The 19,797-nt window shown below is 44.5% G+C and overlaps 1 protein-coding gene across 1 annotated transcript; it reads right to left on the bottom strand.

Moving 5' to 3' along the window:
* Positions 1-4,588: 4,588 nt before the first annotated feature.
* On the bottom strand, positions 4,589-16,168 carry LOC129746180 (uncharacterized). Its single transcript, XM_055739721.1, has 7 exons — positions 15,957-16,168; positions 15,349-15,742; positions 14,810-15,283; positions 5,351-5,788; positions 5,131-5,291; positions 4,925-5,068; positions 4,589-4,774 (listed from the first exon to the last, which is right to left on the bottom strand). The coding sequence occupies exons 1-7, from the start codon at positions 15,991-15,993 to the stop codon at positions 4,650-4,652; spliced, it is 1,773 nt and encodes a 590-aa protein (XP_055595696.1). The 5' UTR covers positions 15,994-16,168; the 3' UTR covers positions 4,589-4,649.
* Between the last annotated feature and the right edge of the window lie 3,629 nt (positions 16,169-19,797).

The following is a 19,797-nucleotide window of genomic DNA, read 5'->3' as shown; positions in this document are numbered from 1 at the left end:
ATAAATTGTGTACAAACGGCCTTATCTTGGGCTTTGTCGCTTTATTTTTTCCCTATTTCGTTAGTTCTGATAACTTTGATCAACAAGAGGTGGAGTGAATTTTCAATGTATTTATCAGATAGGAAAGGTCGTTCTCTTGTGATTGCTGGCGCATATTTGGCACACTTATGCTGGAGCGTTTAAATTTTTACCGGGGTTGTAAGCGTTGCTCTTTTGTCAGTCGAAGGAGGCCGCGGTGAACTTGTTGTAGTTCTAAATAAATTTGAAAGTCTTGTTTGAGGGTTTCTTGATGAAGCAGTTCACCAAGGCCACGCCAACCAAGCGAATCACCGAGCGCAGCGAAGAGATGTGAGCCGTTAGTCTTGGAGCGAGGAGGCGTAGTGTGAGATAGGGCGAAGCGAAAACGAGCGCGGGTCGAGGGCAATGAACGGCAAACGGGGTCAAAAAGTAAATGACCTTTTACCACTTTTGCTCTGCTTTCAGTTCGCGAACACACAAAACCGATTCCAAAAACAGATTGAGGTATCACTGACAATATTGAAATATAACTGTGGGTGATATGCAACAGTTTCTTAAAGAAACAGGAATCACCGCCAGCAGATTCTCAAAGACAACTCATTCGCCATTTTGCCTCTGCCCAAAAACATCCCTCTAATCTCCACCGTCGGTGCTACTCACTCCGGTACCTGGTCCGGCATCCGTGTATACACCTGGCCAGCTGGAAACTGATTAAAAACTTTTATTTTATAGTCATAGGATACACATCTTACCTGTCGGCCACTTACGGGATTCGAACCCAGAAGTATTCTCGCCAATACCGGGAATCGAACCCAGTACGCCTGGCATACCAAAACCAGACTATCTTCGTGCGTCGACCAATCCTGCTGTCATCTTCGGACCAACCATCTCGCTCGCCTGGGATCGGCTAACACACCCCAGTGGCTCACGGAGCAAGCGACCATCTAGCGCTGTAGCTGCCTGAACTGCTGCGAGTTTTTGAAACCCACCCTCAGGTGTCACGAGTGCTTCACACGATGGAAGTTGTGGATTCTGGCCACCAGATGTCATGACCGTCATCATTAGCCTCCTACACACGACACTGCTTGCCTGTAGCCGATTCAGCTCTCCACCCGGCAGGTGCCAATTGATCTGTCGACAAGTCTACTCGATGCAAATCCACTCCCGGCCAGATGAACGAAATTTCTCGAACCACGTGGAATCCGGGTGACCTCATTTCCCTACGTTCTTTCCGGCGACTCCTGCGTGACCGGACCTTCAGTTCCTATTGCTTCCGACGAGATTTTCCACGGATGTGAGAGATGATTTCATCTGGATCTCGGTTCTTTTCGTCCACCTCTTTTCAAGACGCTAGTGGAAATAGAGAGGGAAAAAAGAAAAAAAAAACAGAAGAGCCCGGTCTTGTTTCCGACCTCTTTTTCCTTATTTCCGCACTGGCTCGTGTGCCACATTTGCATGAAAACAGATTTGATGTCGTCCTTTAATTTGCCTTCTTCCAATTTTCTTGCCGTTTTTCCCGGCTTCCGGGCTGGCTTCGTGTGCCACAATCTCGTGATCTCCGCAGATTTTGTTGTCGACTATTGTTTTGCCTTCTTCCGATGTGCTTGACGTTTTCCGGTTTCCGGATTGGCTTCGTGTGCCACAATCTCGTGATTTAGCAGACCTGCCGCTGTTCGAGGCTACGCCTTCCCCAGATATCTTTGCCGTTCTTGTAAGCGTTGCTAGTCATTCGAAGGGGGTCGCAGTGATCTTTTTAAAAAATTTGATATAATAGTGTTGCAGTGCTGTTCGTGGGGGTTAAGGGGTTCTTCTTGGCAACGCAGTTCACCAAGCCAGGCGAACGAACCTGCCGAAATGGTTCCCAAACCCGCCACCAGAGCGAAGCGACGAGATGCGAGCAGCAGACGAGCGAAGCGATCAGGTGCGAGTAGCAGACGAGCGAAATCTGGAATCGGGCGAAAAGGCGAACGATCGTGGAACGGGAGCAACGAACTGCGTTTGGTTCAAAGCCATTTTGTTAAGAGCTATCGAACACATCAAAAGGATCTCGCAATAAATGATCCGAATGTTCAACAAATTTGAACAAATAATCCAAGTTTTTGGCTAAAATCATAGTGCGGTTCAACCTAGTGCTACATAAGCCAGTTCTTGCCATTTAATCGGCCAAAGAAAACAACAGGCTGATTGAACATCAGGTAACCATTCGCCATTTTATCGTTGTTCCCACAATCGTTCCCTAACCTGTCCTGAATGTCTATAGGACCCCGCCCTATCATCGCCCAGTGCGACAACCTATTGCATCGACTACCTACCGTTGGTGTTACTTATCCTTGGTACCTGGTCCAGCACCCAAGGTGGGACCAGGTACTCCACGCACCGCTTCGCTCACCGTCTAAGGACCTGTCTGTGCCCGGTTCAGCACTCAAGGTGGGGCAGGGGAACAACAACACACCCAGCAGAAACCAGGCGATCTCCAAGCAAACCTCCCCGAACCCGAGCTCGACGCCAAAGGAGGAACGGACGTCCCAGATCAAGGTCAGATAGTTATTAAGGAAGTGGTGGGTGAATAAACAGTAATCTTCAATAAACGGTACCGTAGTTTAACCAAGGAGTTTAACTTAGCTCTCCCGAACTTCCCTGCAACTAGTTTTTAGAGTGGTAAGCGTGCCGACCCTAGGGATTATTAGGGGGTCACTGCACTTCTACCGATAAGCTAACAGCTAGTCTTACATCCTTCCCAACAGCAGGGCAAAATTCTTCGCGGCGCGTCACTTCTGCTTCTCAATACTAGCACGGTTAAAAGCACACTCCCGGAAATTGGCAATTTTTTATCGCTCTCTAGCGGCTGGCTTTTTTGTTTCCTCGATGTTGGCAATAAAGGAACACGGTGTTTCGGAATTTGTTTACCCCACTTTATTTGGGTTCTCGTTTACTCAATTTACTGCACTTAGAGTTATTGACGTCGAGTATGATTCGCAATGTTTGAAACAATTATTTTGAATTGGCTTAAGCTCAGAATAAACCAAGTATAATAGTTAATTGTTACATCTTTTCCAAACTAGATTTAAGCAACGCCTTTTATCATCTTATGCTCAGTCGATAGTCAAGAGAGCTTACCAGATTCTTTTCAGAAGCCGGAATGTACCGCTTCACTCGCCTCATGTTCGGAGTAAACTGTGCTCTGGAGGTTTTTGAGCGAGAAACCCAAGCAACCAAAAGTCCCATAAAACAGGTACAAAAACGCTCACTCAGCCCAATCATTGATGTGAAGTACGTTCTACGCAACTCAAAATTAAAGTTCTTACTGTTACTTTCAAGTTCCAAAACAAGTCTTAAAGATCTTCCAACGGTCTTTTAATTCAGCTTCCAAAAAATCGTAAAATGAGCAAAAAATCTCTCTATATCAACTACACCCTTGGCATCGGTCGGTTCATATCACCTACTCCTCATTATTTACTAAGTTCTGTACATGGTGCCGCCATGATGCCACGCACCAATTGGCTTAAGCTCAGAATAAACCAAGTATAATAGTTAATTGTTACATCTTTTCCAAACTAGATTTAAGCAACGCCTTTTATCATCTTATGCTCAGTCGATAGTCAAGAGAGCTTACCAGATTCTTTTCAGAAGCCGGAATGTACCGCTTCACTCGCCTCATGTTCGGAGTAAACTGTGCTCTGGAGGTTTTTGAGCGAGAAACCCAAGCAACCAAAAGTCCCATAAAACAGGTACAAAAACGCTCACTCAGCCCAATCATTGATGTGAAGTACGTTCTACGCAACTCAAAATTAAAGTTCTTACTGTTACTTTCAAGTTCCAAAACAAGTCTTAAAGATCTTCCAACGGTCTTTTAATTCAGCTTCCAAAAAATTGTAAAATGAGCAAAAAATCTCTCTATATCAACTACACCCTTGGCATCGGTCGGTTCATATCACCTACTCCTCATTATTTACTAAGTTCTGTACATGGTGCCGCCATGATGCCACGCACCAGATTCAATTGCTTCTTTCCTACATTTCCTACGTTTATCGCATCAGAATGGTCACTCAATCACAAAATTACTAAATGAAAAAAAAACATGCCCGGCTTGGGGATCGAATCCCGTCCTTCGAGGTGAGAATCGAACACGCTACCACGAGACCACGCCTAGATGTTGTTCTAACTGAAACTAAAACTCGAAGTGGTGATTTCATTTTGAAAGCACCTCAATGCACTTTTTGTGACTTAGTAAATTCCGTTTTGAGCACTTTTGTGCCCTTTATGTGACTTAAGTTACGTACAACGTACATCTCAATCACTTTTGTAACTTTCAAGTTTGTTAATGAGTACATATAATTCACTCATGGGAATTGGGCAAAATAAGTCACATACACATACGATACGAATACGATACGAATACGATACGAATACGATACGAATACGATACGAATACGATACGAATACGATACGAATACGATACGAATACGATACGAATACGATACGAATACGATACGAATACGATACGAATACTTTGAAATTCGAAGTTAAGATTTCAAACTGCGCTGTGTTAATCTTTAAGTATTTTATTCGAAACAAACCTGTTGAAATAAAGAAGATTCTTTATAGAAACAAGAGTAAATCAGATGCCCCGTTTACGCAAGCGATGAGAATTTGCGAGATCCGGGAGCATCCTCTCCTGGTGCTTCCGGAAAATGAAAAGGCTGATTCGTGACGGGCTTTCCGCTGTTAAGCTGAGTGTTCTGAACCGTTGTTGGATCTGGGAGGAGAAAAAATAATATAAATTAGGTCCTTGACTAGCATATGTTGTGAAAAGTTCGAAGCCCCTGGAACTTATTGGGTACAAAGAACTTGGCTTACGGATGGACTCAACCGTTAAACATTCTTAAGAGTGGTGGAAGTCACTTACCAAAGTCAGCGGCTGAAAATTCCATTGGTGCCGGAGAGAAAGGTTCATAGGAGGCCTTCCTGGGAGTTGGGAAATCTCTCTCGTCGAATTTGTCCTTTTCTTCCTCCTCCTCTGCCCATCGCTTCATGGCAGAATTATCGTAGGCTGAAAAATTACTAACTGTGAGATACCTATTTATTGAGGAAAACAAATGGTCTTCTTCTTACCATAATAGGCATCCGTACTACGGCGATCACCGAACGGATCACCGGTGGGAAACAAACTGGGAACAATTTGATGAGGCGATGGGAACATGGAAATATCGAATTCCTTTTTCTTGAGCTCGCTTCTGTCGTCATCTTGAACTTCGGAGCGCATTTTTGTGATTCTGAAAAATTGAAGGAATTGATTTTTTGTTCTTGAAAAACTCAAAAATTCCGCCCAAACCTTCGATAGTCCTTGAAGATGTCAATTTTCCAAATGCTGTACAGCACGAAAATGAACGCCAGCAAAACGCACAAACTGATCCCGATCCAGATGTACACGACCGAAGAGTTCTCCTGCAACAGGTATTCTTGAACGCCCTCGGCTGCCAGGGCCTGGACACCGAACTGGTTCCACATTTGCTCCAGACTTCGCTCGGACAGCTCGTAAACGGGATCCGGAGCCTCGGTGCTGGTGATGGTGATGAACCCTCTGGCCTCGGGCCAATCCGATAATACACGGGCTCCGGCGGCGTTCTCCTCCGCTGGTACTACTGGCGGTGCACTGATGTCGGTGGTGACGTTTGGGCGCAAAGGAATCGCAAACTTGAGCGTGACACACTCCTCGAAGTTGGGCCAGGTTTCCGGGCAGCGACGAACCTGCAGCTTGATGTCCCCGGCTCTGAGGATGGATGAAAACGATGGTGTATTACTCTTATTAAAAAAATTGAAATAATCTTATTATGATAGCTGAAGCCTACATTGAACAAGTTTAATTGTAAAGATGTTGTGACCTATATAGTTTGGGAGATTTCGTATTCGTAAAGCAACGAATCCTAAGATATCTCAGATGAGAAAGTTTTTACTAAAAAGTAACATGGATCGCATGTCAAATTTTCCAATTTCTTTTTATGGGCTACATTTGGGCACTCACCCCCAATAATTTAGCTTAGCTTAACTTTTCCGCCTAATGATATTAAACGTAAACCACTAAGCTTAGTGCAACAAAGCCTGAAGCCACGAGTTTTGTACAAAGTCCCGAAGAATGATTCTTAACTCTAGCAGCAAAACACTTTTACTATTTCTTCAAAAAATCATCAATAATGGCGCCGGCTACGTCTTTGTGGCCAATTATGGAAAAAGAAAAAAAATCAAGTTGGTAAAATACATCTTCGACTCAATTTGCAATCCCTTGTAATCAGATAGTCTAACAAGTTTTTGAAATATTTATCAGAGTAGTATCACCAGGTACAAAAACCCTATGTAAATATCCAAGGAAAAGGTTTTGTTAGTAAATGAAAAATATTTCTCAGGCTGGACTATAACATTATCCGAGTATCTCTGGAGTATCTTTGTAATAAAGATGGGAACATTTTCACCGAACATTTGAAAGCAAAGCTGGCTGACGAACGGTAGATGTGAAACCCGAAAGCCCACACACCCAACCTTCGGGTAGTGGACTTGCAACTGCGATTCTCTACATCTCTGCGAGCAACCCTAGGTGGAGATCAGTTACCCAACCGCGGTGAATATTATGGACGCATGCAGACTGAGTTAAGAAGCTCCGTACACGTCTGATCTCCATGTCAAAGACGGCGGGCGCAGTGCAACAACAAGTGTTCGAGACCCGAAACAGCAACATCACTCATCGGTCCTCCTGCGAGATAGTGAGGCCTTGCGATCCCGTGACTGAGAAAAATAAACCAGCAACGAACAATGACCAAAAATGAAATTTTGGACGGAAATCGGAAAGACCCACGCGACGAAAAGGTACTAGCGAATGGAATTTTGGAACATGGAACTGTCGATCTCTAAATTTTGTGGGCAGTACCCACGTGCTCTCTAACGCTGCAGGAGGTATGCTGGAAGGGCTCCACGGTACGAACGTATCCAGATGGTCCTGCTATCTACCAGAGCTGCGGCAACACACACGAGCTTGGAACAGCTTTTATAGTGGCTGGGAAGATGAAGAAGCGCGTGATCGGGTTGAGGCTGAGGCCGATCAACCCACGAATGTGCCGGTTGAGAATCAAGGGCAGCTTCTTCAACATCGGAAGTACCGGTGACGACAAAGATCGTCATCAGGGATTTTAACGGTCAGGTCGACCAGGAGGAGGAAATCAAACCGATAATTGGAACAACTAAAACGGCCTCAGAATTATCGATTTTGCAAACGCAATCACAGATCGACAACGTTCTGATAGACAGCCGGCACTTCTTGAACATCATCGACTTCAGATTATTTTTGCGCATCATCAACGGTATTGTTGATATTAGTGACTTTATGATAGAAAAAAAGTTTAAAAATGCATTATTATAGGTAATATTTTATTGAAGCGAAAGTTTTTTACCCGATGGAAACATAAAAAAAAAACTGATTTAGTGTTGCCCTAGAAGTCAATTCGACCGATATTTATCAAAATCGGTTAAAAGTTGAAGAAGTTATGGTTACTTTACCATAACAGTAAGTTTTGCATTTTTTTAATAATGTAACGAACCGCAGTATACTAATCATAGTAGGTGAAGAATTAAACAGAGTCAATCTCACTCGCTCTAAGATCAAAATTATTTTTTAGCTTACCAGAAGGACACATGCCAAATTTCAGAAAGTTCTGACCATAGGGAGGGGTTGCTAAAGTCTCAAACGTGTATGGGATTTTAAGGTATTTTGCCCGGAAGGAACAAAAAATACTTGTTTTTCATCAATTACTTTTTACTTGACTAGCCGATTGTTTTTTTCTGATTATTTTTATAAAAGCCTAAAATGAGACAAACATTTCACTCCAAGACTGAAACACGATTGGACTTGAAACAAAAACGTTATTGCGGTTCAAAGATTGTATTTCGGCTGAAAATTCTCGTATAAATCGCAATGCGCAAAAAGTACTCATTGCGTGTTAGACAAAATTTGCGGTCTTTGAACCACAATAACTTTTTTGTTTCAAGTCCAATCGTGTTACAGTCTTCGAGTGAAATGTTTGTCTCATGTTAGTCTTTAATAAAAATAATCAGAAAAAACAATCGGCTAGTGGAGAAAAAAGCTATTACTGAAAAACCAGTATTTTGTGCTTCTCCCAAGCAAATACCTTAGAATCCTATTCAGGTTTGAGACTCAAGCTATTTGCCATGGTCAGATCTTTCTGAAATTTAGCTTGTGACCTTCTGGTTAGCTAAATAAATAATTTTGACTTGGAGCGAGTGAGATTTACCATATTTAATTCTTCACATACTATGATTAGTATACTGCGGTTCGTTAAATTATAAAAAAATGCAAAAATTACTGTTATGGTAAAGTAACCATAACTTCTTCAACTTTTAACCGATTTTGATAAATATCCTTTTGAAATCTTTGTCTCGAACTTACATTGGGGGCCAATAGAAAATCAGATTTTTTTAATGTTACCAAGTCTAAAACTTCAGCTAAAACAAAATTATATCTAAAACATTTTTTTTAATTTTTTTATCATATGGTCACTAATATCAACAATACAGTTGATGATGCGCAAAAATGATATTCAGATAATCGATAGAAAATTTTTTCACCTTTAATATGCCAAAAAGAGGTTTCAAATTACTGTTGTATAGTCCGAGATATTTCAATCTAAGTACAAGTACTTTTTTATTTTTCCAAAATTTCATATTTAGAGCATAACTCAAAAAAGGTCCTACTGAGATTTTTTTGATTTTCATTTTCGGATTCAGCGCCCGATTTTACATTAAAATTATTGGTCAGTCAATCAAGTTCACGATTTTTTTTTAAATTTTGTAAACTAGTGTTATTAGTCAAATGGCTCACAATTATTTGTCACATAGAAGTCCATGGCAACATCCAAATATCAACATGGAAACCATCGCGTGTCTGGCTAACATTCAGGGGCATTCTTTGATTGTATAAATTCATGGGGCATTTGGGACGAGCTATAGCAATCAAGAAATGTTATGCTTTGCTAACAAAAAAGTAACCCATGATTGTGTGAAATTTGGTAGATGTTGTAACAATTATGGGTCAATTTTATTTTGCAAATAATATTGAAATTCCGCGTTTTCTTCGCTCAGTTTCATTTGGAAAACGTAAACTCGTCCTTTTTGATTATATGAGACCCATTTATTTTGTTGGAATTCTTCAAATACCCGCATAAGGGGCTTAACGGTTTAAGATGTCAACCTTATAACATAGGAAATTTTTGCGATATAATTATTAACGTATGATAAAAACTATTCTAACAGCAATTTTACTGGCATCAAGCGCACACATAATATTTTTAATGCAGTTTTATGATATTATCGATAAACTAAATATAGTACTATGAAAAATTTTCACTTAGTTCAGTAGATATCAGAAGTTCAAATGGCCGGTGATTCATATTTGTGTGACCCATGATTGTGGGGGGACTGTAAATATCGCACAACTGAAGCCAGCTGAGGTCGCAGCAGACTACGAGTAATCGCTCGAAACAGCGCTGCCTGCAGAGGGCGAGCTGGACGAAGATCCTATCGAGGGTCGTTGAGATAACATCAAGACACCCATCAACAGCGTGGCAGAGAACGTAATCGGTCATATGGAACGAGATCAACGGAACGATTGGTTCGTCGAGGAGTGCAGGAGGGTGATGAACGAAGAGAACGCCGCCGGCTTCATGCCGCAAGCCGAAATATGACAGGAGGTGATCAAAAGATGGAGGTAATACTTCGATAATCACCTGAGGATCACTTGCAGGAGACCGAGATGGTGGAGGTGTGTACATTACCGACGTAGCCAACAACGTAAGGGAGCCATTTTCAACGATGAACGAAGTTAAGGTAGTCATTCGCCCTTTAAATAGAAACAATTCGGCTGGCAAGGATGGCATCGCAGCAGAACTTATCAATGGACCCGGGCAAGTTGGCCGATCGCCTACAATCTAGCGGCTCGCGAGTGGCAAGCGGTTTTTTATGCAGAGTCCGGCAATTGAAGTGCTACATTGAAATAAACATATAAATTGATCAAAACAACAACTTTTTATTTCAAATTCATTCAGTTTCTCTTGAAAATAAATTACTATTTCAAAATTCACTGGTTCTATTTCTATTCTATCCTATTTTGTTTATTTAGAGAGGATTTTAACCAACATGGTCATTCTTCCTCTTGTACAAAGACATTTAAATTTTACATTTTAAATTACATTCTTAGTTTTACAATTTGTTTAGTAAATTTGAACGTTTTAGAAATTTGATCAGGTCGTGGCTGTTACCATCCGGCGGTAAACTGTAAATATTGAGGAACTCCCCTGATCAACGCCTCAGGGTCGGCTTAAGCTCGAACGATAAAGCTAGCCAAGAAAACACTTTGCTCACGTATAAAACCTCCCACGTTTATTAATTTGCTGGTTATGTACACTACTTGAACCCACCACTTAGCTACCTCCTACCTCTTGTTTAGCTGCACCTTGGGGGGGGGGGGGGACCTTACGTCGTTATGGTGCGCCGCCGTGGGCACGTTGATTGTTGAATGGCGACGAGACCCACACCGGATGATGACGGAGAGGAACCTCGATTCTTCGTTGCAGCACCAAGGTAACAGTAGGTTGGCGATAGTGGAGCGATAGGCTGGTCAGACCTTCAACACGGAGTGCCGACGTACCAATGACGACGACGATTATAACACGGTGATGGTGATGACTTTGGAACTACTCCCTGCGTTGGTCGCAGTTTTACCGGCCCGTTGCAGTGTCAACCGAGCAACTTCGCTGGTTTGGTTGGTTGACCCACTCACAATGACGAACTCGTGCTTGGCCAAAACACTCAGGCGGACTACCGGATGTGGACAATCGTTTAGTAAGTCCAAGACTAATGATTAACCGGGGTGTCCGCGTGTAGAATCCAAACATACCCTAGGGTACGCTGTAGCGTGGTGGCCGTCACAACGCGAGTGAGTATGGGTAAACTTAAGGGGCCCTGGAAATCCTTGGGAATCTTTGGAACTTCCGGATTTCACACACTTCACCACTGGGCACTGGTTTTGTATCACGGCGCGCTATTTCGTGCTGTCGCCTTAGGCTTCCAGTAATGAAATGCCTGATCATTCCCCCCGTAGCTGCCCTGTTCTTTCGCCTCCCCATCCTGTGCCACATTTCGCCTCGCCTCGCCTTACAACTTCGCCTCGCCTCGCCTTACAACTTCGTCTCGCCTCGCCTTACAACTTCGCCTCGCCTCGCCTTACAACTTCGCCTCTTCTCTTCGCCGCGCCTTTTCGCCCCGCTTTCTCGCTCTCGTTAAACGATGCCATCTGGTGGTGGGGATGTCGTACTCGGCCCTCGAGGTTGACGCGTAGAGGTTTTGGGTTGGGTGAACGTAGGGTGATTTTTCGCTACGCAACGCACTTTCTCGGCACATTTAAACTTCCACGGACAAAATGTCAACGATATTGACAGAGAACCTACCCGTTGGTACATGGCCTATCCCACTGGTTCTCCTTTCCTTCTCGTACAGTCTACAATCTTCGATGACGTGGGCCACCGTCAGTGGCACGTTGCAAGAAAGACATGTTTGGATGCCTTTAGTAAAAAATTCGCGATGTTTCAACATGGTGTGCCCAATTCTTAGCCTTGTAAGGGCGCGTTGCTCCAGGGGCTTTCCTCTATCGTTCCAGCGTGAGGTATTCCTTTTGATTTTCCTTAAAAACAGATGCCCATTTCCCTCCCATTTTTTCATTTTAAAGTGGGTGAAAGTAATCAGAAAGCTATCCAATTGTTCAAACACCATCAAGAACAACGCTATACAAACTTCCAGGAGATATTCACTGACGGATCAGTAGCAAACAACCGGTTTGCTTTGGTATTTCGTGTGGAAACAGAGAGCTTCACTACCAACGCCCGGATCAATGTACGATATTCTCCGCTGAAGCTATGGCCATACTTCACGCCCTGCGAAATATAGCGCAAAAATCTAGATACCGATCAGTGATTTTTTTCGGATTCAGCCAGCGTTTTGTCAGCAGTAGATTCTGGGATATCCCTCCACCCATGGATACAAGCGATAGAAGAAGAACAGAAGAAACTTAAAGCCGTGCTATGTTGGATTCCTGGCCAGTGGCCATGTTGGTATCGAAGGTAACAAAAAGGCAGATGAGCTGGCAGCCAAAGGTAGGAGTGGACCTAGAGTTTCCATTGGAACTCCAGCTAGTGACATCATCACCTGGGTCAGATCAGAGGTTATAGTGAAATTCACTGGTAAAGTTCGAATTATTCGAATAACCACTCGCCGCAGACGGTCGAGGAACGTATCGTAAGAGACCCGCAGGTGTTCTTGTGGTATTTTATCCCAGGCTGCCACGAGATGTCGCTTCAGGACCTCCACACCTTCATGATTCTTAGAGCAGACATCGGCCTTCAACAGACTCCAAACAGTGAAGTCCATAGGGTTCAGGTCTGGAGAACTCGCCGGCCACTCGAAGCTCGAAATGAACCCTGGAAAATGTCGCGCAGACCAAAGTAGGGTTTTCTTCGTTTTGTGAGCCGGCGCCGAATCCTGTTGAAAAATCCAATCCCTGGAACCAAAATGTCGACGTGCCCACGATTCGACGACATTCTGTAGAATTAGTTCCCGATATGTATTTTGGTTGATCGTCACTCCTTCAGGGACAAAAACCAGCGGAGTCCGGCCATCATGGGTGATTCCGGCCCAAACCATCACCGATGCTGGTTTCTGTCGCCGGGTGGCCGTCAGCCAGTCGGCATGGCTTCGTGATCTGTCTAGCAACCAAACTCTGTCGTTCTGCTTATTCACGATTTATGTTTTTCTTTTCTTTTTCTGGGATTTTCATCCTGTGCGGATGATTCATCCCTCTTCCACAACCACGGAAAGATGCTGTACGGTGAAGAGTTTCTCGTCGGTAAACACAATATTCTTCAACCTTCCTTCCGCGGCCCTCTTCAGCAGCGCCTTCGCTCTTTTTACCCGTTCTTGTTTCTGCTTCACCGTAAGGTCTTGAACCTTTTGGATCTTGTAGGGCTTGGTCTGAAGTTTATCTTTCAGGATCCGACGGAGACTTCGATCCGAAATGTTGAGATCCTCTGCCAATTTAATGGCACTACGATGAGGATTTCTCTTAAGGCGCTTCTTGTCTATCTTCACCATGGCAGGTGTCACCACAGTAGGTCGGCGTCCAACACCATACCGTTTTTTGGCACTTCCTTCTGCCGTTTGAAAGCTAGGAACAAGGCGACCACAGCGCTACGTTTCTGTTCGAGATCCATTTTTCCGGATAACACCTGATTACAAAAGTAACACTTACATCCATTGATAGCTAAGATTAAATGTAAATAAAGCGATGAGGGGTCGTTAAACTATGTTTCGTGTTTAACGAAATAATTACTGTTTAAGTAATGTAGCAGTTCAATTGCCGGACCCTGTATATAAAGCTGCGGCTCTTTAACTCACCGAGCAAACATTATAAATGTTTCTTGAAAAAATATTTAAAACATTGTGCTAAACCGATAATTGAGTCTTGTGACCTGGAACATCATTATTTTCATAGGTCAAGAAAAAAAAATCATCGAATTGATGATTGATGCTACAACGTGGCGCTAGAAGGTGTTATTCGAAGAGCAGTGGGCGAAATGCGGGACACGATTCACATCAGATCCAGTCAATTTATCTGCTTTGCCGACGACATTGACATAGTCGGCAGATGGAGAAATCTTTAGCAAACTGAAACGCAAAGCAGGAAGGATTGGGTTGATGATTAATACGTCCAAGTCGAAGTATAAAACTGGCGGCTTGCTGGTCCGAGACCAACCGAGCCCGCTTGTCCAGTTATAACAAGGTCACGATCTACGGTGACGAGCTGGAGATAGTCGAAGACTTTGTCTATCTTGGCTCACTGGTGACCGCAGACAATGACACCAGTCATGAAATACGACGGCGAATGTACAGCGGAAGTCGTGCCTACTGTGGACTCCACAAGCAAGTTTGGTCAACGCTCATTACACCGGTTGTCCTCTACGGGCACGAGACATAGATATTGCTCGAGGAGGACCTGCGCACACTCGGTGCATTCGAGCGACCATCTTTGGTGAGGTGCAGGAAAACGTAGTGTGGAGGCGAAGGATGAACCACGAGTTTGCGTGACTCTACGGCAAACCCAGTATCTAGAAGGTGTTGAAGGCTGGGCTGATACGCTGGGCAGGACATTTTGAGAGAATACCGGTCGACTGTATTGTAAAACATGTGTTCGCTGGCAGAGGCGCAACGAGGTAGTTAAACCAAGTAGAGCGTGATCTGGCGAATGTGGGATGCCCGAGAAATTTGAGAACGGTTGCCATGGACCGAGTGAATTGGAGTAATATTGTTTATCAGGTTATGTCGTAAGACGTGAAACTATGTAAATAAGATTACAAACGCATGCTGAAAGTTGATATAGGTTGCTGTGTCAGTTTTCTTCTGATGTCTTTAATGCTCACAGTCGTTCCCAAAGTTTCAGTTTGGGAAAACGGTTTAATAATATAAACTCTTGAATTTATCTTTTCAAAAAAGGCAAAACATATTGTTGAAGAGAATTTAAGTGGCAGTCAATAATTTTTTTTACTTGTAAAACACCTAGTGGTAATATTTTTGCTAAGCTCATTCTAGTTAAAGGTCATTTCATAGTGACTTGTATGAATTTCACTCCTAGTTTCAGGAAAAAATTAATTGAATAAAATGAAAAACAAGTGATCACACTCACCGTGCCTGTTGATAGGGCCAGTTGTTGAGCCCCAGAAACTCGTTGGTCGCATTGGCCAGCGTTTCCTTCACCCGGTCCCAGGTACTGATGATTAGCTGTTTCGATTTCTGAATGGTGACCGTCCGTTGAATCCATTGGAGCACCTCCTGGGGCACGATGGCCTCCGTTGTGGTCGGTGGAGCCGGCGATACCTTCTGCCCGAATGGCACGTACGTCAATCGGTATCCCGGATAGTCATGGAGTGGTTCTGCTCCGTCATCTTGTTCGGTGTGGTTCGATACAAACTGTACCGTGAAAGTCGTTCGATGCGAGATCAAAAGCTTGTAAGGCTCTTCAAGATATCCGGTCAGCATAATGCCTTTTTCGTCGGCCTCATCCGGGTAACCAGGTTTTATGAACAGGTAGTCTGTTTTGTGGCTTAAGTTCAGCTGATGGACAACTACTTCAATTCCTGATCCAGCTTCGATTGAGAAGCTGAAACAAAAATAGGGAAAATATTTTTACGATCTGCTACACATGCGTATGCATGACTCGCTTACATCCACGTGCAATCCATCTGACTGGGATAGGGTTTGGGAAATCCAGGAGATGTCAGGTTTCCATCGTTGCCAGCCGGTGGACACGCTGAAATGGGATTTTCTGTCGTAGGTTCATCTGTTACGTCGGTTGCTCTTTCCGGAATTGGAAGCAGAGTGGCGTTGACGAAGTCCACTTTTTCAAGATCACTGCCATCCAGATAGTCGTCCTCGTACCAAACTCCCGGATAGTAATCGTCCGATGGATTATTTCCTTCCTCCTTAGAGTCCGAATGTCCGGTGTAATAATCTTCGAATGACAAATTTTCTTCAGTCCCAGTTTCATTTCCACTGCCCTCTGCCTCAGGAAGATTTTCTTGTTGACAACTGATCTGCCCGAAGCTGATCGTTCCGAGCACTGAAACAGACCGGGTAAATTTTATTTGTTTGATGTTTTATTTGTCTCTAGCCAAAGAGGTTGGATTTTACAAAAAAGCAGCCAAATTGCCAATGCAATTTTTATCTTATCTTTGACACACAGCGTGAATTTGAAGAGGACAATTTTTCAAACCAATAAACAACACGAAAGCCAAGTATTGTCTCCCACATTTTTTCTTCAAGAGATTACCTACCCAGCGATAGAACAAAGAATTTATAAAATCGTTTCATTTTGCACTAGTAACTATTGACACTTTCAGGAGCATTCAGCAACATTCAAATTTTTCCCTGGGACATAACTCTGTTTGGGGGACGAACTTAAAATTCTAGAAACTAGAGGCACGAGAAAAAACAACGAGCGATGCTCTAGAAATAATAGATTCTGCAGTACTGAATCGGTGGAAGACGGTGGTCCGTTGTTGAGAAATTCGCGTAGAATGGCTCTTATCATTCGGCTCAATTGCTGTTATCAGATAACATCGAACCGGAGCTAGGGGGTGTCCAAATTTGTACATTTCCAACGCCAAGAATGGGAATGGTTAAAACAACAAGAACGTTGAAAATTATGCCAGTTTGTAAGTCAGCGGTTCGCTAGTTAAGTAAGACTTCAATCTGAATAGTTTTTAAGCTGCTTACATTTAAAATGGGACAGACAGACAGACAGACAGACAGACAGACAGACAGACAGACAGACAGACAGACAGACAGACAGACAGACAGACAGACAGACAGACAGACAGACAGACAGACAGACAGACAGACAGACAGACAGACAGACAGACAGACAGACAGACAGACAGACAGACAGACAGACAGACAGACAGACAGACAGACAGACAGACAGACAGACAGACAGACAGACAGACAGACAGACAGACAGACAGACAGACAGACAGACAGACAGACAGACAGACAGACAGACAGACAGACAGACAGACAGACAGACAGACAGACAGACAGACAGACAGACAGACAGACAGACAGACAGACAGACAGACAGACAGACAGACAGACAGACAGACAGACAGACAGACAGACAGACAGACAGACAGACAGACAGACAGACAGACAGACAGACAGACAGACAGACAGACAGACAGACAGACAGACAGACAGACAGACAGACAGACAGACAGACAGACAGACAGACAGACAGACAGACAGACAGACAGACAGACAGACAGACAGACAGACAGACAGACAGACAGACAGACAGACAGACAGACAGACAGACAGACAGACAGACAGACAGACAGACAGACAGACAGACAGACAGACAGACAGACAGACAGACAGACAGACAGACAGACAGACAGACAGACAGACAGACAGACAGACAGACAGACAGACAGACAGACAGACAGACAGACAGACAGACAGACAGACAGACAGACAGACAGACAGACAGACAGACAGACAGACAGACAGACAGACAGACAGACAGACAGACAGACAGACAGACAGACAGACAGACAGACAGACAGACAGACAGACAGACAGACAGACAGACAGACAGACAGACAGACAGACAGACAGACAGACAGACAGACAGACAGACAGACAGACAGACAGACAGACAGACAGACAGACAGACAGACAGACAGACAGACAGACAGACAGACAGACAGACAGACAGACAGACAGACAGACAGACAGACAGACAGACAGACAGACAGACAGACAGACAGACAGACAGACAGACAGACAGACAGACAGACAGACAGACAGACAGACAGACAGACAGACAGACAGACAGACAGACAGACAGACAGACAGACAGACAGACAGACAGACAGACAGACAGACAGACAGACAGACAGACAGACAGACAGACAGACAGACAGACAGACAGACAGACAGACAGACAGACAGACAGACAGACAGACAGACAGACAGACAGACAGACAGACAGACAGACAGACAGACAGACAGACAGACAGACAGACAGACAGACAGACAGACAGACAGACAGACAGACAGACAGACAGACAGACAGACAGACAGACAGACAGACAGACAGACAGACAGACAGACAGACAGACAGACAGACAGACAGACAGACAGACAGACAGACAGACAGACAGACAGACAGACAGACAGACAGACAGACAGACAGACAGACAGACAGACAGACAGACAGACAGACAGACAGACAGACAGACAGACAGACAGACAGACAGACAGACAGACAGACAGACAGACAGACAGACAGACAGACAGACAGACAGACAGACAGACAGACAGACAGACAGACAGACAGACAGACAGACAGACAGACAGACAGACAGACAGACAGACAGACAGACAGACAGACAGACAGACAGACAGACAGACAGACAGACAGACAGACAGACAGACAGACAGACAGACAGACAGACAGACAGACAGACAGACAGACAGACAGACAGACAGACAGACAGACAGACAGACAGACAGACAGACAGACAGACAGACAGACAGACAGACAGACAGACAGACAGACAGACAGACAGACAGACAGACAGACAGACAGACAGACAGACAGACAGACAGACAGACAGACAGACAGACAGACAGACAGACAGACAGACAGACAGACAGACAGACAGACAGACAGACAGACAGACAGACAGACAGACAGACAGACAGACAGACAGACAGACAGACAGACAGACAGACAGACAGACAGACAGACAGACAGACAGACAGACAGACAGACAGACAGACAGACAGACAGACAGACAGACAGACAGACAGACAGACAGACAGACAGACAGACAGACAGACAGACAGACAGACAGACAGACAGACAGACAGACAGACAGACAGACAGACAGACAGACAGACAGACAGACAGACAGACAGACAGACAGACAGACAGACAGACAGACAGACAGACAGACAGACAGACAGACAGACAGACAGACAGACAGACAGACAGACAGACAGACAGACAGACAGACAGACAGACAGACAGACAGACAGACAGACAGACAGACAGACAGACAGACAGACAGACAGACAGACAGACAGACAGACAGACAGACAGACAGACAGACAGACAGACAGACAGACAGACAGACAGACAGACAGACAGACAGACAGACAGACAGACAGACAGACAGACAGACAGACAGACAGACAGACAGACAGACAGACAGACAGACAGACAGACAGACAGACAGACAGACAGACAGACAGACAGACAGACAGACAGACAGACAGACAGACAGACAGACAGACAGACAGACAGACAGACAGACAGACAGACAGACAGACAGACAGACAGACAGACAGACAGACAGACAGACAGACAGACAGACAGACAGACAGACAGACAGACAGACAGACAGACAGACAGACAGACAGACAGACAGACAGACAGACAGACAGACAGACAGACAGACAGACAGACAGACAGACAGACAGACAGACAGACAGACAGACAGACAGACAGACAGACAGACAGACAGACAGACAGACAGACAGACAGACAGACAGACAGACAGACAGACAGACAGACAGACAGACAGACAGACAGACAGACAGACAGACAGACAGACAGACAGACAGACAGACAGACAGACAGACAGACAGACAGACAGACAGACAGACAGACAGACAGACAGACAGACAGACAGACAGACAGACAGACAGACAGACAGACAGACAGACAGACAGACAGACAGACAGACAGACAGACAGACAGACAGACAGACAGACAGACAGACAGACAGACAGACAGACAGACAGACAGACAGACAGACAGACAGACAGACAGACAGACAGACAGACAGACAGACAGACAGACAGACAGACAGACAGACAGACAGACAGACAGACAGACAGACAGACAGACAGACAGACAGACAGACAGACAGACAGACAGACAGACAGACAGACAGACAGACAGACAGACAGACAGACAGACAGACAGACAGACAGACAGACAGACAGACAGACAGACAGACAGACAGACAGACAGACAGACAGACAGACAGACAGACAGACAGACAGACAGACAGACAGACAGACAGACAGACAGACAGACAGACA

This window comes from Uranotaenia lowii, chromosome 2 (genome assembly GCF_029784155.1).
Source record: "Uranotaenia lowii strain MFRU-FL chromosome 2, ASM2978415v1, whole genome shotgun sequence".
Lineage (NCBI taxonomy): Eukaryota > Metazoa > Arthropoda > Insecta > Diptera > Culicidae > Uranotaenia > Uranotaenia lowii.
This window is presented reverse-complemented; position numbering and strand designations above follow the sequence as displayed.

Excerpts from the sequence above, each read along its gene's own strand:
- LOC129746180 (XM_055739721.1), bottom strand. The coding sequence starts at position 15,993 with ATGAAACGATTTTATAAATTCTTTGTTCTATCGCTGG. Across the intron at positions 15,284-15,348 it reads CAGATGGATTGCACGTGGAT|CTTCTCAATCGAAGCTGGAT; the intron begins GTAAGCGAGTCA and ends TTTTTGTTTCAG. Across the intron at positions 5,069-5,130 it reads TAGTACGGATGCCTATTATG|CCTACGATAATTCTGCCATG; the intron begins GTAAGAAGAAGA and ends GTAATTTTTCAG.